Genomic DNA, 22,488 nt, shown 5'->3' on the forward strand with positions numbered 1-22,488 from the left:
AAATATTACACTGAAAGGGCCCCATAGGGAAAAAAAAGAGCATGGTAAGTTTTCAGACTGTGCCTGTTCAAAGACTCTCCCGTTCTCATTAACTTAAAATCAGATTTCTCTCAGGCAGTGAGCTAAACTCTTATTAAAAATTGATTTTCTTCCAATAATCCCATTTTCAGCTGTAAAAACAATTATTCTATTATGCTTTCCGATACACTGGTTCATGGAAGATTTTACTTTTGTGATAATGCAAATGGGTGGAAACTTAACTTCACTTTGAAAAACAAACACAATTTATACCCAGATTGACAATTGCATCCAAAGCAAAAAACTCTAGCCTGCCACTATTTAAAAGATTTAAGTAGCTGGTTGATGCCTAGATCTTCATATGAATGAATGGGTTATCATTCAATTACCTCTTCTTTTGCTCCCATCCTATCCTTCATTTTCTGTAACTAGTTTAATACAATTTCTAATTTACAGTACTGCTATTTATTAGACATGTATTTCATCCACTCAGTGTCTGACATTGAGTAATGTACAATAACCAGATAATACATATTCCGTAATGCTGGTTAAGGAAAGAATCTTGTCTGGGGCTCCAGAACATCATGCTCTTTTGCATAATGCTATTAATCCAACTAAACAGGCAGACCCTCTGAACAGTGCAACACTAGACTCAGTGCTAGATTGAAATGATAGCCTACATTACATTTCAAATTCTGCAGTGGGCTTCGAATTCACACACTGTTATTCACTGCAGAAAAAACAGAACAAAACTAAAATATGAAACAAGGACCATGGGTCTGTTTTGTTTTTGATATTTTCGGTTTCTACACAAACAAATTAAAATGTCCTCCCAATTCTTGCTATCTTTCTCAGCACTACAAGATTTATCACTCTTACAGCTGCTAGGTTAAAAAAAAAAGATGATTCACCTAACACCATCTTTCACCAATAACAATATAAAAATTTTATTGTGTAGTGTTCAGGCATAACAGGTTCTCCATTCCAGCCAACCTTCTCAACAGCACAATTTTAAACAAACAAAATAAACCAACAATTTCACATTTTATCATTTAAAGCTTGTTTTCCAACTGATCCTGGACACATCAAGGTTGAAGAAATAGTTTAAAAGCAAACAGTTTTAAACAACACTGCAATCAAACATGAAATAAAAGGAAGCCGGCCCACTTCATTAACTACCCCATTTTTCAAATCACTAATCTACTCTCCAATTTACTGCTTGTTGCAGTATCCTGTGTTTAGCTGGTCTCAGAATTTTCATATCACTTCCAAGGGGGAACAACTTGCTTTCACATGCTGCCCAAGAACTGGGAACACTTCCCTAACTAGGCCAGACATATGCTACTGATGGACAGTATAATTCTGGCCATCTGTTTGGAAGGCAAGTGATCTACCAAGGCTTCTTTGTACAGCATTTGGTTCATTACAGATCAAAATCAAGGAAAAATGTTTAAACAGTTTGAATACAAAACAATGTCTTTACTAAAGATCACAGATTTAAACGAGAAGCAAGAGTACATCACAGTTCTAATCGGCAATGATTTAGTATGTCTGAATACTTTAAATACCAACACCATCTCTTAGAAGTTTACTAAATACACTCGTAGATTGAAAAGACAAGAAGCTTGCTCTTAGAAATGCAAAAGCAAGTATGTGAGTTCAACTGCAGATGAAGACAAGGATCTGGATTTGACTCCAAGGCAAACTAAAAACAAGTCACTTTGTAGAAATTTAGGTCAGAGGTAGAAACCTCTTAATGTTCTCAAATTTGATCGTTGACACCTTATCAACAGTAAAACACAATAATCATAGCTTTTGCAATAATTGTGAGGTATTAGCTTTTTAGTACGCCACTGTTGTCTGTTCCGCATAGTTAAAATGTTTTAAAATATCTGTGCTTAAATTTTCTAAACTTTCTAAATAACCCACAACAGTATTTAGAAAATGTGCAACCAACAAAAAAACAATGTCTGAGGGTTAATTAGTCCAAAGGTGTCAAACTGTTAAGTGTTATTTTGGTTCCCTTAGAATTTTCAATTGTTTATTAATTTGCAAAAATATTTTGAATATCCTTATGACACAATATGCAAAACTTTAGTGACCTTTGAGTCCATGCATGACACTACTGATGCATCAGTAACATGAATATCTAAAATGGAGTTGCAATTGCCAAGACTTTGGAAAATGTGACATCTGAAAAAAAAATTGTTCGTGCCTCTTAATTAGCCATTTGGCAAGACCATACATTGACTGCAGCATACAATACAGTGAAATACATTTAGCAATGTGACCCTCACTTTTCCATTCCTCTTCTGTCTTTGTGGGTTTTCAAGCGCCTACAATTCCAATATGCAAATTCTCTAAGGCAGACATGTTATATGGAGACCTTGATTTCGCCATGCATGTCAGATATTTTGCTGCAATCAGTATGAATGAACTGAAGTACAAAGATCTCAAGAAGCCAAATGGAGTACCCATACCAGTCTAGATAACACCCTCAAAGAATCTACTTCAGTCTACAAAACACAGTAATGGGGGCTTCCAAAATACACTTAAAAAAATTGCATTCCAGTTTTAGAATGTTGATTCGTCCCGATTCGGTGAGGTTGCCACACATCAGTTTAGGACTAGACAAGTAAATGGAAACTGCAGCATCATGTACAGTTTAAAATCATACATTAGAGATCTTAAAAAACTGTTCCACTATTGAATCACTGACCAAACCTTCTACAATTATGGCAATATGCCGCAAAAAAATGGCTGTTACATTAACTGATTCCTTGGTCCTAACGGTAGTCAGTAAAATGAGCTAAATAAGATCCGGTATAAACAAAATTCATATGACCAAGAATGATATTTGTAAAACACTCTTAATTGCAGATTGAGAGTTTGCTATAAATTATAACTGCATGTTTACCCAACATTACACCAAGCGTTGAATATGCTATTTCAGCATGCTTACAAAAGTAAAAATGATAATGTACTTACTGTACAGAACCTTATTTCTCTGAAAAAAAAAATGAATGTTCACAGAAAAACATGAATTACTGCCAATCCATAGAGAGGGGTTTTGGGGGGGGAGAAGAAAAGAGACACTTGCACTGTGTACATGAAGATCGCCCAGACAATGACATTTCTGATAGCTGATTTATTTTGCAGGGTGACCATAATTCTTTAATTGTTGATGGAAATTCACTGAATAAATGAGCAACTACTTTAAGACAAGAAAACAGAATGTTTTGTATTTTTTCAATGTTTATAGGTGTGTTAAAGAAAACCCTAAAAAATTTGCTTAGTTTGGATTGAGATGGATGGATATCAGCGTTGGTCCAGTATATCACAACCCAGATTACAAACCCCCTACGTATGGTTTTACAATTGAAAACAAAACCGGCACGACTTAATATTCCAATTTAAACTGACAAGGAACAATGATGGATGAGATTTATTCTCATTTAACCTTTCAATCATTCTCATTTGATTTCTCAAAATGGATTTCTTTCTAAAGAGTATTTTACTTTTCTCGTCACAGGTGTTTCATCTCGCCACAAATCATTCTAGATGTTTAACCAGAGACAAATACTGCATGTTAAATGTATTGGGCTTTTCTTAATATACAGCTGTTAACAAATCAATCTTGTAAAAAAAAGTTTTGAAGCTTCATACTGTTGTCACTGAAGGCATCATCACTACTTTATAAAATATTTATGTAGGTTGTGGTGAGAAGCAGCTCATAGTAAGAGATGACACAGCGTTCAAGGTTGCGGCATTGGGACCTGGGTTTCACAGCTGGAGGGATATGTGGTTTGCTGCAATTGGAGTTACATTTAATGAAGCTTCAAAACGAAAAAGAAACATGAACATTAAAGTTGTGACATATTATCAATGCTTCAAAACTCAAAACTTTCTTATAGCCCCAAGTTTTTCAACATTAGAGCACAATACTCATGTAAATGTTTCTAGTTTATAAACTGCAAAATGACCACATCCATCTGGGCAATCAGTTTGTGTTCAATGTTTTGGGTAATACTGGAATTATGCTTCTCATTGGTTGCTAGGTTCTTGTTCAGTTACTCCTGAATGATTTGCTGTTTCTTTTCTCTCCAGTAGTCCATAGCTTGCTTGGCCAGAGTTTTCTTTAAAAGTACAGCAGAAAAAAAGTGTGTTAAATAGTAAAACACCATTGCCGCAGAAAACTCTCACCATGTCTGGTTGAAAGATGATGACAAGGTCAATGGTTTATAGCACACAATAAGTCAAAATCCGGTTTTATTACAAATATTCATGATGAATTTTATAGTAAAATATGAAAACGCCCTTTATGAGAATTTATACAGCCAGAGAGGAATCCTGATCCACAGCAAAATGCATTGAGGATTGCATCACAATTTGCCCATTTTTTTAAAATTGAAGGGGCAATTTAGCATGGTCATTCCACCTACCCTGCACATCTTTGGGTTTTGGGGGTGACACCCACGCAGATGCGGGAAGAATGTGCAAACTCCACTCGGACAGTGACTCGGGGGTCGGGATCGAATCCGGGTCTGCGCCATCCCACATTTGCCTATATAACAATCACAATGCTCCTAATGCAACAAACCAGATTCTACTGAAATGGGCATATAAACAAAGCATGTGGTTATTAATGCACAAATAAGCCACCAACTTGGAGCAAAGATGAGATATCCCATAAACTGTGAACTGCCACAGGTTTCTGGCATATTTGTGGACTTTCACTTTAAGCTTTGTGAAAACATTTCATGCTCCCATAAAATTCAACCTTAAAATAAAAAAAATTTAAATAAAAAAACATAAAACTCCCATAATTTCAGAATCATCATGCTGATTGCCGGAAACCATTAAGTTCAGTCGAGTAATTAACAGTGCATCAATCCTTTTAATGGTGCAATGATTAATGGCTGTAAATCAATATTACTTCAAGAGAATAAACCGTTACAAGTGCAGACTCTCATTACTTCAGGTTGAAAACTGTTTTCGGAGATTTAAAATATAGAATTTTATGGCAAATTTCTTTGTCTTTTTCTCTTTTATGTCACTCAATCCAATGTTTCCATCACTTGTTGTATTTGACTTGACACTGAATTCACCCACCCTAATTCAATTTCTTAACCCTTCCTCTTTATTCTCACCGATTTTAAAGAGAAGATATACTTTGCTTTATGTTCATCAAGGTCCCAGCTGACCTGCTGCCCTTGCTGAACTATCAGCTCATACATCATGCAAATTTAAAACGTACAACCTAACTAATGGCCCATGCTCTACTGCAATAAATGTAGACATATATATATAAAATTTGAGATGTTTCAGTGGCACAATAGTGGGCTGCGCAGTGGTTAGCACTGCTGTCTCACAGCACCAGAAACCTGGGTTCGATTCCACATCGGGTGACTGTGAAGTTTGCACATTCTTCCCATGTCTGTGTGGGTTTCCTCAGAGTGCTGCGGTTTCCTCCCACAGTCCGGAAGTTGTGCAGGTTAGGTGGATTGGCTATGCTAAATTGTCCTTAGGTGGAGCTATAGAAATAGGGTAGGGAGGGAATTGTGTCTAGGTACGATGCTCTTTCAGAGGGTCGGTGCAGACTCAATGGCCGAATGGCATCCTTCTACACTGAAGAGATTCTATGGTGAGATAGCATAAATACAGATGCACATTTTTATATTTCCATAAAGGATAAAAAGTGCTCAGTTAAGCTTTTCAGTTTCACTTTTGTTGAGTTTAATTGTGATAATCCAGGTGGAAACAGCTACTAAAACCTGTGGGCAACATGGTAGCACAGCACGTAGCACCGTTGCTTCACAGCTCCAGGATCCCAGGTTCGATTCCCGGCTTGGGTCACTGTCTGTGTGGAGTCTGCACATTCTCCCTGTGTCAGCGTGGGTTTGGTAACGTGTTGTTAGGTAATGTGGACATTCTCCCCGTGTACCCGAACTGGCGCCGGAAGGTGGCGACTAGGGGCTTTTCACTGTAACTTTATGCTGGATTGTCCAACATTTTCTCTTTAACTCCATTGCAGTGTTAATGTAAGCCTACTTGTGACAATAAAGATTATTATTATAAACCTATCTCACCAAAAAGATATTGTTGCCAAAAACAATGCATTGGTGATGTAATGGTTGTCTCATTCTTCAAACTGTCTCCCCCCCGCCCTAATAGGATCACAGAGATGGTCTGAGGTATTTTATTTTTTACATGAATTACATGCACTAGTTGACGCTTCTCCCTTCTGACAATACGGAACTCCACACTTGGGCTACCTCATAGGGACTACCAGAGATGACAGTGTTCCATATTCTGAAACTGCCTGTTCTTATTGCCTTGCTCAAGTTGCATGAATAAAATTAGGAACTGGAAAATATTTGAGCTTTCAGTGTTCCTTAGTGTCAGTGTTCCTGTCTCACAATGCCAGGGACCCGGGTTTGATTCCAACCTCGGGCGACTGTGCTCAATTTTCAATTTTCCCTATGCCTGCGTGGGTTTCCTCCGGGTGCTCCCACAGTCCAGAAATATAGTTATGTTGATTGGCCATGCTAAATTGCCCCCGATCGTGGGGTTACAGGAATAGGGCAGGTATGTGGCCTCGTTAGGGCGGTCTTTTGAAGGGTCAGTGCAGTCTCGATGGGCCGAATGATTATTTAATAAACTTCTTCAAAACAAGAGGCTTCTCCAAAAAGGGACACATATGGGAAAAAAGAAAAACCTACTTTCCTTAACAGCCAGGCTTACCTTAAGTCTCTGATAATGATCAACGGTGCCACAGTGAGTCTGTTTTGCTGTCTCCTCGCTTGTGTAGAAGAGACAGCAGAGTTTGCAATAGTAGCCAGCTTTTGGAACCACATAATTTAACCCTGAAAGAGAGCATAGTGTATCGTTGTCCTTCTGGTCTTTCTAGTGCAAGTACTTAAAGAGTGCCAAAGCAGACACTGCAAATATCATTCCCGGTTATGTTGCACCGCAGATACTAAGCACATGGGTATAGAATATATTGGCAAAAAGTTCAAAGGTAACGTAGCTCAGACATTGCAGGCTGTATGCCATTTTACAGAAATTGCAAGCATGTAGGGAGTATTTATTAATAACTCCAAGTTGGTCGGGCCAATGTGCTTCATCAAGAAGCATACCTTTTTTATGAAAAAGGCAATTATCTAGGATTGCGATGAAGAAAAATGTCACCATTTCGGCACATGAATCTTTTAAATTCCCTGCTCCAGAGGGTTCTGGATGTACCATTATTGAATATATTCAAGAGTTTGCAAGAGAAAATAGAAAACCATGAAAATATTCATTTGTATTATTGCTATATGGGTGATGTGGCAGATCATTTTACAAAATATTAAAAACAGTACCCTACTTTGCCTGACACAATGAATGATGATGAATTACCATTAGTGTGGAGCTTTTACCAAGAACTCTTTATTCAATGATTGACCGCATTTTCTGAGCTGTAAAACTCCATTTTAACTATGAAGAATTCACTTAAATATCTGGAACATCCATGAAACAAGCCCTGCTTCAGATCTTGGATGGGACAAATTGATCTTTCTGGATCAAAACAACCTTAATATTAGGCTATTACTTCTTAATTCATCGCTTACTCAACCTGTTCAATGAAGAATCTATGACTGAGAAACCAGGTAAGTCTACAGCTAACTCAAAAACAGATATCAACTACGACAATGGAACAAAACGTTTTGTCCTCTTAAATCTCGGATTTCTATTGTGTAGTCTGGTTCCTGCTCAGTGGCGGTGCCACTCAAGATACACACAGAGGTTCAACTGGTATAAGAATCTCAAACCATTAATTTGGTTCAATTAAATTCAATTTGCATTCTGGAGAAAAGAACTTTACCCTATGGCCACTTTCTAAAGTTACACTGCAATTATCCCATCAATGACTCTGCAGTTGGGCTCGATTGAGCCAGGGTTTCTTGCTCATTCAGTTTTATTGCCGGAAAATCACAAATTGGTAAACATATCAGCAGAAATCTCAGCCATGACCTCCACCGTTCTAGGAACCTGCTGGATTTTGTTAAAGAAAGTTGACATTCTTTGCAAAGAGATTTCAAGAGAAAATATCAATGAAAACCAAGATACACTGCTATTTTTACAAGAACATAGAACACATTTAGTAGAGCAATTTAAGACACCATTAGCCACAAGAAATAGGAATAGGAGTAAACTATATGGCCCCTTGCAATTCAATTCGATCAAGACAGTTCTCTTTTCCATCTGCTCCTCAAATCCCTCGATTCCCTGAAAGATCAAAGATCTATCCATCCCAGCGGAATTGCGTTGCGATGGAGGGGGCCCAGTCGTCAGACCTTGTTATTGGGCCACCTGCTCAAAATGTCAGCCCGATAGGGGGATTTGCGACGGAATCGCTCACAATCCACGCCATGCAAAATTTGCATGACAAGGGATAGAGAATTGCCTCTGATTTGTGCTCCAACTGCAAGTGCAATACAGAGGGCGTTTAATCTCTGGTGGAAGAACATAGGGTGAGATTCTCCGGTCGTCGGCGCCGAAATCATGTTCACAGATCGGCTGTAGAATTCCTGTTCACGACAGTCAGAGGCGGCGCCGTTTTTGCGATTCTCCGCTCCCTCCAAAGCAGCTTAGAGAGTATGCCGCCAACTGTATCGATGCCCTCAGGACATTGCCTGAGGCCCAACCCCGATGCTCCGCCCCCGACTGGCCAAGAATTTGACGACATCAGTCGTGTGTGGTCTCATCCGTGTGGTGGCTGTGGACTCAGTCCAGCGCCGCCACAGTCGGGGGAGGGTCGATTCACGGGCAGGGGGGACTTTGCCAGGGGCTGGGGGCGTTGTTGGGGGTGGTCCGGGCGAGCCATCCAAATGGGGGGCACTATTCCGGGCCGTATCGGCAGCTAGTCAGGTGCTCTTCACTGCCTTGATGCTAGCCACCAGCAAACGGAGGATCGGTGACGGTTTTACGCCATTTTTCCTGTTGTAAAACGCCACCATTCCCACACCGGCGTGGGGACATAGCCTCAAAATCGGAGAATTTAGCCCATAGTCTCCCAAACGGAGAATTCCGGCCAAAGTCTCTTATGGACAAATATTAAAAAGCCATTGGAATGGATTTAACTTATCACTATTTGTTTGATTATTATTTTTCCAGCGGTAGTTTGTAAAGCTGAAAGCCAACTCAGGACTGTTTTAGAAGGAAAAATATATATTTTTTAAAATTGAGAAACCACGTACATAAATAAGCTTCAGTGTGAAAAGCAAACAATGCTGTCCACACCCTCTCTTGTCTGGATCCATTTTGGAGGTTGATTAATCAACCATCGCCAACTCTGGCAATTTTTTTGCTTTGGAGTCTTGAAGTCAATCATGACCCAGGAGTAATAAGGAAACAGAGAGTAGCACTTTGCTTGTCATCATACTACCAACATTTAAGGGGACGTGGTGGCATAGTGGTATTATCACCCGACTAGTAAACCGCCTCGGGACCCAGGTTCAAATCCAGCCACTGCAGATGGTGAAATTTGAATTCAATAAAATAAATAAAAGTGACCACTGACAATTGCTGTAAAAACCCATCTGGTTCACTAATATCCTTTAGGGAAGGAAATCTGCTACCTTTACCTGCTCTGGCCTACATGTGACTCCAGATCCACAGCAATGTGGCTGACTCTTAACTGCGCCCTATGGGATGGACAATAAATGCTGGCCCAGCCTGTGATGCTAACGTACCATGAAAAAAAATGTTTGAAGCTGTGAGCAGCTGTCTCGCCACCATACAAACCAGAAGTCCTAGGTTTGACTTGGTCAGTGCTGAATTAGTTGATCTCTGCCAGGGAAAGGAGGCTGTTATAACTAGCCCCTGAAGGTCAGGGTTTGGAAAAAGAAAATCATTCAAGGTTTATCATGTGATTGGTCATCACTGATCCTGTTGAGAAGTATGCTTGTACAGACTGAAAAGGCTTACCCATGAAGAGTTAGTTTTTAGGCAAGGTGTCAATGACCTGCTAAAAACCACTTGAAGAATCAGTCGTTGTATGGAAAGAAAAAAATTAAGGAAGGAATTAATTAGTGTTACGAATGCTGAATTAGTGATCCTCAGAAATTAGTCCAAATCCCACCACAGCAGTTGTGAAAATTCAATGCTTTAAATAAAAGAATCCAATAAAAGGTTAGCATCAGTAACAATGACTATAAAATGAACAGATCGTGGTTAAAAAAATCTGGTTCACTATCATTTAAGAAAGAAAGTCTGCCATTCCTAAATGCCCTGACCCAAGTGTGACTCTGTAACCCACAATGCGATTGACTCTTAACGGCTCTCTGAAATATCATAGATTATCATAGAATTTACAGTGAAGGAGGCCATTCGGCCCATTGAGTCTGTACCGGCTCTTGGAAAGAGCACCCTACCCAAGGTCAACACCTCCACCCTATCCCCATAACCCAGTAACCCCACCCAACACTAAGGGCAATTTGGGACGCTAAGGGCAATTTATCATGGCCAATCCACCTAACCTGCACATCTTTGGACTGTGGGAGGAAACCCACGCACACACGAGGAGGATGTGCAGACTACGCACAGACAGTGACCCAAGCCGGAATCAAACCTGGGACCCTGGAGCTGTGAAGCAATTGTGCTATCCACAATGCTACCGTGCTGCCCTAACTACTCAGCTTAGCTAACTACTCAGTTGAATTCAAGGTGGTTCACCATCACCTTCTCAAGGACAGTCAAGGATAAGCAATAAACGCTGGCCTTACCAGTGACACCCACATCCCATGAATACAGAAGAAAAACCTACCTACAGGATTGTTGGGTTTATATGGCCCAAGCTTGTATTCATCTGGAAGAGGAGAGTGTGCCTGGATCTGTTCACTTGATGGTTCTCCACATGTTGTGGAACTGTTTTCTGTTATTTCAGTGTTTTCATCCATATTGTTTCTTAGATTATAGCGGTGCCTTTCACAATCTTGATCACCTTTGCTGACATCATCCATTTTGTCTGTTTGGACAGATTTTATTTTCTGAGCCAGGATACCCTGAGGATCATCAACCTTATCGAGGGCAAAAAACTCATCCATATATTCTGGACACCGTATGCCTTCTGATTTCTAAAGTGGAAAAAGCATCACAATAGTACAAATGTCACAGGTTCACAGTGCGATTCAACAGCTTTACTGTACAGACAAGTTCACTTGTAAGATCTTTGGCTGCTCCAATGTCATGTTTGGCTGCGGTAACAGAATAATGGGACACTGGCCTTTTTGAGTTTGATGGTTCAAAGAGTCCTGTAAAGATGCATGTGTCTCAAAACCATTACTGCATAAATGTTATTTTGGGAGTTAAATCACAGCCATTCTGAAAGCAAGCAAATGAGCAAAAGCCAAATTCACAGAGCAGGAAGAACCCAAAAGAATTCAGAGAAAACAGACAGGGAAAGAAGGGAGGTTTCTACAGAGGGTGAAAACCATATAAACGGTCATTTGGACTTTAGTGTTGAAATTCAGCTGGATCAATGCTGGAGCGGAGGCCACTTCTGCTAAATAGTGCTAAAGACTCCACCAACAAGCAATGAAATGGTCCAAAGGTAAGTCCACAACTGTTATAAAATAGAGATGGAGGGTCATGTGATGTGTTGTCCTGCATCATGTGGGAGCTGGTGGACCCCATTGTGGTCCCTAGTGACATCTGTAGTAAGTGTTGGTTGCGTGAGGAACTCTGGCTCAGAGTTGATAAGCTGGATTCTGAGCTTCAGTTGCTGTGACACATCAGGGAGGGGGGAAGAGGTACCTGGGCACTGTATTCCAGAAGGCAGTCACACCCCTGGGGGTAACTACCTTGAATTTGTCCAGTGGTCAGGGACAGGAGGGTGTGGCTGCGAGTGAGGCAGTGGAGGGATCCTAAGTTCAGGCATGGGGGAGCCTCAGCTCTTGACCTTTTCCAACAAGTACAAAGTACTTGCTCCTGTGTGGATGAGGAAAAGGACTGTAGGGAGGATGAGCTAGCTGACCATTGCACAGTGGTACAGGAGGGCATTCAAGCGGGGACGGGGGAAAAAAGACAAGTGGTAGTTGTAGGGGATTCTATAATTAGGGGGACAGATAGCATCCTTTGTAAGCAGGACAAGACACCCGCATGGTATGTTGCCTGCCCGGTGCCAGGGTAAGTGACATCTCTAACTGGCTTGAAAGGATATTGGAGTGGGATGATCCAGTTGTTGTGGTCCACATTGAGAAGAACAACATAGGCAAGACTAGGAAAGAGGATTTGGAACTAGGAACAAAATTGAAGAACAGGTCCTCAAGAGTTATAATCTCTGGATTACTACCCAAGCCACATGCAAATTGAGATAGGAATGTTAAAATTAGGGAAGTAAACACGTGGTTAAAGGAGTGGTGCGGGAAAGAACGGTTCCATTTCATGGGGCACTGGCACCAGTATTGGAACAGGAGGGATCTGTACCGTTGTGACGGTCTCCACCTGAACCCATCTGGGACCAATGTTCTCGCGGAAAGGATAAACTGGGTGGGCATAAGGACTTTAAAAGAGCAAATGGGGCCCGAGGGGGGAGGGGTAAGACTACAAGAAGTATAATGGTCAATGAGAACCAGAGCAGCAAGTCAGCATGCGAGGAGAAGGTAGAGGTTAATAGAATAAACAGGCATGGCCAATCTAACGTCTGCAGAGGGGTAAGAAAATGCAAAAATTTAAAATATATGGCGACTGTGGGAATAAAAGTTGGAAATGAGGCTCAATGTTATCAGGGATTAAATGAAGGAGGTGAGAATATTTGAAAAGCATAGTGCACAAGAAAATCCTGCAAGGGAAAGACAAATCAGTAGGACATATTTAAAAACCTTGTACCTAAATGTATGCAGTATTCTGAATAAGGTCAATGAGCTGACGGCACAAATACCGACAAAGGGATATGATTTAGTGGGGATCACTGAAACATGGTTGCAGGAGAACGGGACAGGGAGTTAAATGTCCACAGGTACTCTTTTTAAAATAAATTTAGAGTACCCAATTCATTTTTTCCAATTAAGGGGCAATTTTGCGTGGCCAATCCACCTACCCTACACATCTTTGGGTCGTGGGGGTGAAACTTGTCCAAGGGTACTCAGTATTCTGAAAGGATAGACTGGATGGAACAGGCAGTGGTGTTGCTTTATTGGTTAACGGTGACATCAAGGCTGTAAAATGATATTGGCACTAAGGGCCAAGATGTCGAATCGATATTGGTGGAAATAAAAAAGGGAATAAACTCCTCGGTAGGAGTAATTTACAGGCCCCCGAGCAATACTTCCAAAGTGGGGCATAGTATAAACCAAGAGATAATGAGGGCTTGTGAGAAGGACACAACGGTAATCATGGGGGATTTTAATAAGCAAATTGACTGCATTAATCAAGTTGGCACGGGTAGCCTCGAGGAAGATTTCATAGTGAGGATGAGGGATTGTTTCTTAGATCAATATGTCAGGGAGCCAACCAGGGAGCGGGCTATTTTAGATTCAATGCAACGAAGAAGGGTTGATAAATAGTCTTGTCGTTAAGGATCCGATCACAGCATGCTAGAATTTCAATTCAAATTGAGCGAGAGAAGAGTGTGCCATACTAGCGTTTTAGCGTTGGGCAGAGGTAATTATACAGGCCTGAAGAAAGAGTTGGCCCAATGACACTGGGTGCAAATAATTGAGGGTAGGACAGTTGAGGAGCAATGGAGGATGTTCAGGGAAATATCAAACACCTCTCAATTAAAGTATATTCCTGAGAAGGAGGAGGAATTGTAAAAGGGAAAAAAACGTTCCATGGTGAAACAAGGGAGTCAAGGAGGACACAAAGGCAAAAACTAGGGCGCACCATACTGCAAAAGTTAGTGGTAAGCTGGAGGATCAGGAGAACTTTTGGGGTCAGCAAAAAGCTACTACAAATAGAATCAAACGGCGAAGTTGAATGACGAAAACAACCTAGCAGAAAACAAGTACATAAAGAGGAAGAGAATAGCTAAAGTAAACGTTGGCTCTTTAGAGGACGATACTGGTGAGGTAATAATGGGGTGCACATAAATTGTGGAGGAACTGAACCAATATTTTGCGTCTGTCTTCACGTTAGAGGATAATAAAAAATTTCCAAGAACTGCAGTCAATGCAGAGAAACTTGGTGCAACAATCATCACTAGGGAGAAGGTATTGAATAAACTAATGGGACTAAAGGCAGATAAATCTCCGGGACCTGATGGCCTGCACCCAAAGTATTAGGGGGTGGTAGCAGAGACAGTGGATGCATTGGTTATGGTATTTCAAAATTCCCTCGATTCTGGAAAGGTCCCAGTGGATTGGAACCACGCTAATGTAACTCCCCTATTCAAAAAGGGAGAGAGACAAAATGTAGAAAACTATCACCCGGTTAGCTTGACCTCTGTGGTGGGGAAGTTGCCGGAATCAATCGTTAAGGAGGAGATGACTGAACATTTAGAAAGACAAAACTCAATCCACCACTGTCAGCATGGTTTTATGAAGGGTAAGTCATATTTGACAAATTTGCTCGAGTTCTTTGAGGACGTAACCAGCAAGGTGGATAATGGGGAACCTGTGCATGTGGTATATCTAGACTTCCAGAAGGCCATTGACAAGGTACTGCAAAAAAGATTGATCCAGAAGGCGGCATCGCAGGGGGTAGAATACAAGATTGGATTGAGGATTGGCTGACTAGAGAAAACAGAGGGTCAGGTTAAATGGGTCCTTCTCTAGCTGGCGAACTGTAACTAGTGGGGTGCCGCAGGGTTCAGTCCTCGAACCTCAACTGTTTACAATCTATATAAATGATCTGCACGCAGGGACAGAGTGGAACATAGCAAAATTTGCGGATGATACTAAAATAGGTGGGAAAGCAGGCAGTGAAGAAGAGATACAGATTTTACAAACGGATATAAATAGGCTAAGAGATAGGGCCAAATCTAATTGCTTATTGTCACAAGTAGGCTTCAATGAATTTACTGTGAAAAGCCCCTAGTCGCCACATTCCAGCGCCTGTTCGGGGAGGCCAGTACGGGAATTGAACCCGCACTGCTGGCCTTGTTCTGCATTACAAGCCAATAACAATATAACAAGCGCAACCAGTAAGTTGGATACAAATGCAGGTATAAAATGCTGAGATGGAACACCAATCAGGAGTCACAATTCAGAACTTGTAAGCCAATGGGGGCAAAGAAGGGGCAATGCCAAAAACGAGCATGCATAAAGCTTGACCCTCTGTGTGCGTGGTTCTCTTCTTTGCTCTCTCTTTGTTCTCTTTCTATTGTTCTTTCTTTTGCTTCTGTTGTGTATATTTGAAATTGCACTAACCAAGTTTTTGCAGAGGGCGGCAGAGCGGCGACGCTGATTGGCTGTTGTGGGGAGTGAATCGTGGAAAGCTGCTGTCGGGTGAGTTTCTAGAACTAATATATTTCAGGCAGTGGCTAAACCCGAGTCCCTACACAGGTAGTGTCTCCCACCTATTCTCCTCCTCTAACCAAAAAAAAAAAGACTGTATGGTGAGTTGGTGAGGTAAGCTTTACCTTCCTTTTCCTCTCTCCACCCTTCCACCACCTCTAATCTGCGGGGAGTGTGAAAATCAGGTAAGCTTTTTTTTTCTCTCTGTAATTGTCAAGTGGATAAATGGAAGGGATAGCAGAGAGGGCAGCGCAATGTTCCTCCTGTAGGATGTTCGAGGTGAGAGACACCGTCAGTGGCCCTGCTGAGTTCACCTGTGGGAAGTGCACCTCAAAGACCGTGTTAGGGAACTGGAGCTGGATGAACTAAGGATCATTCGGGAGGCAGAGTCAGTTATAGATAGAAGCTACAGGGATGTATTACTCCTAAGAATGAAGGTAGCTGGGTGATATTTAAAAGGAGGGGGGGGAAAAGCAGTCAGTGCAGAGATCCCCTGCGGTTGTTCCCCTCAATAACAGGTATACCATTTTGGATACTGTTGGGGGGGGGGGGGCAACCAGAAGTAAGCTACGGTGACCAGGTCGCTGGCACTGAATCTGTCCCTGTGGCTCAGAAGGGAAGGGGGAGAGCAGGGGAGCATTAGTTATTGGAGACTCTATAGTTAGAGGTACAGATAGGCGGTTCTGTGGCAACGATAGAGGCTCACGGTTGGTGTGTTGCCTTCCGGGTGCCAAGGTCCGTGATGTCTCTGATCGTGTTTTCAGGATCCTTAAGAGGGAGGGGGAGGAGATTTCCGGTTGCGGCCATGCCTGGATAGGTCGCACTTTCGGCAGCTCCCGCCGGGAACGGACCTTTGGGCTCTCCAGAGGGGCCCCAACGGCACTTGTTCGACGGCTTCCAGTGTGGGAGGGTGACAGCAGGGTCTCCCCGACAGTATATGGATTGGACCAGGAGTGGAGCGCTGAAAAAAGGGATCTTGGAGCAGCGAAAAGTGAGAGGGAGAAAAAGCAAGATGGCGGCGGGTGGAGACCAAGCAGCATGGGCGCAGTGGTCGCAGGAGCAGCAGGGGTTTCTTAAACACTGCTTTGAGGAGCTGAAAACCGAAATGCTGGCACCAACTGAGAAGCTAGTGGAGACCCAGAAGGCCCAAGGGGCGGCGATCCGAGAGGTGCGGCAAAAAGCCTCGGAGAGACTTCCGGTGGCGTGGGCGAGCAGGGCGGCCACAATAACAAGAGCTCCCGCCGGTGGACGCGATTCGCGACGATTTCGGGGAAATCCCCGAGTCCTCACGCACTCCCCGACTATCGTCGGCCTTTGGGGCTGCCACGAGCAGCCAGCGGGGCCGGTTTAAAAACCGGCGAAGAGCCCCGCGCGGGTGTCGGGCGGCGGGGGCTGAGGCGCCGGGCCCGGCAGGTCAGAGCAGCGGGGGTGGAGCTACGAGGAGGCCGAGGCGGCAGGCCCGAGGCCAGGGCGCCATGTAGGGTGGGTGATCCACATCGGATGGCTCCCACTTAGGAAGAAGAAAGAAGGTTGAAGCCTTGTCCCAGGTGAATGTAGAGGAGAAAGAAAGAAGATTTAAGGAAGTTTGGTGAAATTTTTTTTTTCAAAAAAGAATGTCAGATTGATGAAGGGCAGGAGTGTGAAGGGGGAGAGAGGAGAAAGGAAAAATAAAAAACAATAAGCCGCTAAAGGATGCAAAAAGCAGCGTCGAAGAAAGGAGGAAACGCGGGTTCGCCGCCGAAGGAGAAGACGAGCAAAAGCAAAAGTGCTGACAGGATGGTGGACGCCGAACTGCAAGGCGGGGCTGCAATACTTACGGTGGAGAAGATGACCGAGGTGATGGTGGTGGAGCTGGAAAAACGTTTGGTGAGGCACATGGAGGTCCTGAGGAAAGAGATGGCGGTCGTGTTGAGGTCATTGTTGGAGGAGGCAATCGGCCCGATGAGGGTGGAGGTGGCAAAGGCATTGGCCGAGGTGAGAGAGCAGGGCGAGAAGATGAAGGAGGTGGAGGAGGCCGTGACACGACACAGCGACGAGGTCACCTCGATGGGGGACAAGCTGCGGATGGTGGTGGAGGTTAACAGAGGACTCCGAGCAAAGCTGGAAGACTTGGAAAACCGCTCAAGGCGGCACAATTTGAAAATTGTGGGCTTGCCCGAAGGGACAGAGGGCCCAAGGCCAACGCAATACTTCGCTAAGAAGTTGGCGGAGCTGATTGGGGCAGGGTGAGAGCCCCACCCTGTATGAGCTAGACCGAGCTCATCGGTCATTAAGGCCGAAGCCCAAAGTGAACGAGCCGCCAAGGGCAGTAATTATCTGCTTCCATAAGTTTTGCATGAAGGAGAAAGTATTAAGCTGGACGAAGCAGGAGCGTGAGGTGCTGTGGGATGGTACTGCGGTTCGGATCAACCAGGACTGGACGGTGGAGTTGGCAAAAAGACAAGCGGCGTTTGGGCGAGTGAAGGCAGCTTTGTACAAGAAGGGGGCGCAATTTGGTGTGGTGTACCCGGCGAAGTTGAGAGTAACATATAACGCCAAAGACTTTTATTTTGAGACAGCGGAGGCTGCTGAGGCGCTCGTGAGGGCAGAAGGCTTGGGACAGACGTGAAGAACGGAACTGGAAGAGAGACTGTGGACTGTGTTTGAGTGGCTGGAAAATGTACAAATGTTACAACTTTCTTTTTACTGATTTGTATTGAAATTTACTTCTCTTGGCATTGTTACAGAGTTCAAGTTAATGGCGTTCTGTGTTGCGACGGTTAAATGTTATGTTAGTGAATTGTAGGGGTTGGATTGTTGGGTTTGTTTTGGTGTTTCTTTCTCTGGGACTGGGCGGAAGGGGGCGAGGGTCTTGGGGGAGCCACCCGCGCTAGCTAACTAAAGTCAGTTAGTGAACGGGGGTGAGGTGAGAGGAGGACTGCGGATGTTGGAGCCTGGATAGCAGGCTTCAATGGCCCTACGAGGCGAGCAAGAGGGGGTGGAGGGATGGATGTTGGGGGATGTTTTTGTAGGGGGGGTTCTTGGGATGGGGGGGGGGAGGGGTTCGATGTTAACAATGGACAGGGGCGGGTCAGGCTTATGGGGCAGGGCCCGGTGGTATGGTGATGGTGGATAAGGAAGGTGGAGGGGGGGAAGGTGGAGGGGGGGAAGGGTGAGAGACCCCCCTGTAAGGATAATCACGTGGAACGTGAGAGGGCTAGGAGGTCCGGTCAAGGGTTCTTGCACATCTTAAAAGTTTGAAAGCCGTTGTAGCAATGCTGCAGGAGACTCACTTGAGGGTGAAGGACCAGATGAGACTTAAAAAGGGCTGGGTTAGCCAAGTGTTTCACTCCGGATTTGATGGAAGGGCTCGAGGGGTAGCGGTGCTGGTCAGTAAAAGGGTACGCTTCCAGATGGAAACGGTGGTGGCAGATCAGGGGGGTAGATATGTGATTGTGACAGTGGCACTGGACGGGAGATTAGTAGCGCTGTTAAGTGTATACGGTCCCATTTGGGATGATGTGGGATTCACAAGGAAGGTGTTTGGGGCTATTCCCGACTTAGACACGCATGAGCTGATTGTGTGTGTGGGGGGGGGGGGGGGGGGGGAATGGTGGAAATGGGAGCGGTGGACCCTTGGAGGTTCCTGCACCCAAGGGAACGGGAGTATTCGTTTTTCTCAGCGGTCCGTAAGGTATACTCGCGGATCGACTTTTTCGTGGTGGGGAAGGCTTTGCTGGCTGGAGTCAAGGGGTCGGAATACTCTGCAATTGCAGTGTCAGATCATGCTCCACATTGGGTGGATATGGTGCTAGAGAAGGGGGCAGCGCAGAGACCGGGGTGGAAACTGGATGTGGGGCTTTTGGGGAACCAAGTATTCTGTGAGAAAATTGAAAACGTAATTAAGGGATATGTAGGTTTCAATTGTATGGGTGAGGTGTCGAAGACAGTCATCTGGGAGGCTCTAAAGGCGGTGGTGAGAGGTGAGGTAATTTTGTTTAAGGCTAGGGTGGATAAGGAGGAGAGGTTGGAGCGGCAGAGGGTAATAGATGAGATGTTGGAGGTAGATAGGAGGTATGCAGAGGATGGGGACCCGGCGAAGCTGGAAAAGAGGAAGGAACTACAGGCGAGCTTCGACCGACTGTCCACCAGGAAGGCGGTGCGCCAACTGAGACGAGCAAGGGGTGCAGTTTATGAACATGGAGCTCCGGTGGGAGGCAGCGGCCAAGGAAATTCTTCAGGTGAAGGATAGGGCAGGGAAGTTGGTGGTGGCCCCAGTGCTGATTAACAAGGTTTTTGAGGAGTTTTATGAGAGGTTGTACAAGTCAGAGCCACTCGGGGGAGACCGTGAGATGCAGGAATTTCTAGATGGGTTCGAGTGCCCGAGGCTAGGGGAGGGGGACAGGGCAACATTAGAAGGAGCAATAGTGGAGCAGGAGATAAAGGATGCGATTGGGAGGATGCAGTCGGGGAAGGTGGCAGGGCCGGATGGGTTTCCGGTGGAATATTATAAAAAATGTAAGGATAGGTTGGCACCCCTGATAGTGGGGATGTTTGCGGAGGCGATAGGGAAGGGGGTGTTGCTGCAAACCTTGGGGCAGGCATCGATTTCCCTGTTACTAAAAAAAGATAAGGATCAGACGGAGTGTGGGTCGTATCGGCCCATATCACTTCTGAATGTGGGCGTAAAAGTGTTGGCGAAGGTACTGGCGGGTAAGCTGGAGGAGTGCCTTCCGAAGGTGATAGGGGAGGATCAGACGGGGTTCGTGAAAGGGAGGCAGCTGTTTTCGAACATTAGGAGGGTTTTGAACGTTGTTATGGCACCGGCAGAAAGGAAGGAAACAGAGGTAGTTGTGGCATTGGACGCCGAGAAGCCGTTTGATCGGGAAGAATGGGGGTACCTGATGGCAGTGCTGGAGCGGTTTGGGATTGGACCAAGGTTTGTGAACTGGGTAAAACTATAATACAAGGAACCGAAGGCGAGTGTCCGCACAAATAATATCAGTTTGAGATACTTTTCTCTCCACCGTGGGACGAGACAGGGATGTCCTATGTGCCCCCTGCTGTTTGCACTTGCGATTGAGCCGTTGGCCATCGCATTGAGAAGTTCGGGAGCATGGAAAGGAATAGTGCGGGGGGGGGGGGGAATAGAGCATAGGGTGTCCTTATATGCCGACGACTTGCTGCTGTATGTGTCGGAGCAGAGTGCGTCGATAGGAGGAATATTGGAGCTACTGCAGGTATTTGGGTCCTTCTCGGGGTACAAGTTGAACCTGGACAAGAGTGAGTACTTCGTGGTGTCTCGGCCGGGGGTGGGGGCAGGGGTGGGGGGGCTGCCATTCCGTAGAGCAGGGACTCATTTTAGGTATCTGGGAGTGCAGGTTGCCCAGGAGTGGGGGAGGCTTTGCAGGTACAACATCACTAGTTTGGTGGGGAGAGTGAAAGCCGATCTGGCAAGGTGGGATGGCCTTCCTCTGTCACTGGCGGGTCGGGTACAGGCGGTTAAAATGAATGTGTTGCCGCGATTCCTGTTTATTTTTCAATGCCGACCGATTTTCCTGCCAAAGTCTTTTTTCAGGGAGATTGAGGGAAGGATTACCTCATTCATATGGGGAGGGAAGGTGGCCAGAGTGAGAAAGGTGCTGCTACAGAGGGGAAGGCAGGCAGGGGGTTTGGGTCTCCCGAACCTGTTGTACTACTACTGGGCGGCGAATGTGGAGAAAGTGCGGAGCTGGGTCAGAGGGGTTGATTCTCAGTGGGTCAGAATGGAGGAGAGTTTGTGCAGGGGGTCGGGGCTGAAGGCACTTGCAACAGCGCCGCTCCCGATAGCTCCAGGGAAATATTCAGGGAGTCCGGTAATAATAGCTTCATTGAAAATCTGGAGGCAGTTTCGCCAACACTTCGGGTTGGGTTTAGGGTCAAGGGAAATGCCGATTCGGGGGAAACCACAGGTTTGAGCCAGGGAGGTGGGGTGGAAGTTTTCGGAAATGGGAAGAGAAGGGGATCAAGACGCTAAAAGATTTGTTTCTTCGGGGGCGGTTTGCAGGATTGAGGGAGCTGGAAGCGAAGTATGGGCTAGAGCAGGGAGAAGTGTTTAGGTACATGCAGGTTCGGGATTTTGCCAGGAAGGAGATACAGAGCTTCCCAGAGGAACCGGCCTCCACATTGCTGGAGGTGGTGTTGATGACAAGGGGACTGGAGAAGGGGGCAGTGTCAGCGGTGTACGGAGCTATTTTGGAAGAGGATAAGGCACCACTGGAAGGGATCAACGCAAAGTGGGAGGAAGAGCTGGGAGAGGTTATAGAGGAGGGGGTCTGGTGTGAGGTGCTCCGGAGAGTGAATGCCTCCACCTCATGTGCGAGGTTGGGGCTGATACAGCTGAAGGTGGTATATAGAGCGCACCTCACGAGGGCGAGGATGAACTGATTTTTTGAAGGAGTAGAGGATGTGTGTGAGCTTTGTTGGGGGGGGGGGGCCGCGAATCACGTTCATATGTTTTGGTCCTGTCCAAAGCTAGGGGAGTACTGGAAGATGGTGTTTAGGGTAATTTCCAAGGTGGTGCGTGTGAAACTGGACCCGGGTCCCCAGGAGGCCATATTCGGGGTGTCGGACCAGCCAGGGTTGGAAACGGGAGCGGAGGCAGATATCATAGCCTTCGCCTCGTTGATCGCCCTAAGGCGGCTCCTGCTGGGATGGAGAGCAGCCTCTCCACCCAGTGCCCTGGCGTGGCAGGGGGACCTGTTGGAATACTTGACCCTTGAGAAGGTTAAGTTCGAACTGAGGGGAAGCTCGGAGGGGTTCTACAAGTCATGGGCACTATTTATTATGCACTTTCAAGAACTGGATAACATCGAACATTAGTTTGGGGGGGGGGGGCTGTGTAGATTAAGGGTGACTACGGGTAATCCCGGATTCCTTTTTGTCATTTGTTTATGTAAACATGCGGGCTGATGTTTGGGGGTTGGTGGGCGGATGGGATCATTGTTATTATGGGGATTGACATATCTTGCTGATTATTGTTGATGGGTGTAAATGTGGGAGAAAATGTGAA

The 22,488-nt window shown here is 44.9% G+C and overlaps 1 protein-coding gene across 3 annotated transcripts in view; it reads right to left on the reverse strand.

The window, feature by feature from the left end:
• Window positions 1-940: 940 nt before the first annotated feature.
• The window catches only part of LOC140426800 (matrin-3-like), a 169,514-nt gene continuing 147,966 nt past the window's right edge, over window positions 941-22,488 (reverse strand). For all 3 annotated transcript variants that reach the window (XM_072511987.1, XM_072511988.1, XM_072511986.1), the window contains exons 13-15: window positions 10,829-11,138; window positions 6,763-6,884; window positions 941-4,154 (exon numbers count right to left, since the gene is read on the reverse strand). In XM_072511987.1, the coding sequence (XP_072368088.1) occupies window positions 4,089-4,154; window positions 6,763-6,884; window positions 10,829-11,138 (498 nt within the window). In that variant the 3' untranslated portion in view covers window positions 941-4,088. The remainder of the gene's footprint in view (window positions 4,155-6,762; window positions 6,885-10,828; window positions 11,139-22,488) is intronic.

This window comes from Scyliorhinus torazame, chromosome 7 (genome assembly GCF_047496885.1).
Source record: "Scyliorhinus torazame isolate Kashiwa2021f chromosome 7, sScyTor2.1, whole genome shotgun sequence".
Classification (NCBI taxonomy): domain Eukaryota; kingdom Metazoa; phylum Chordata; class Chondrichthyes; order Carcharhiniformes; family Scyliorhinidae; genus Scyliorhinus; species Scyliorhinus torazame.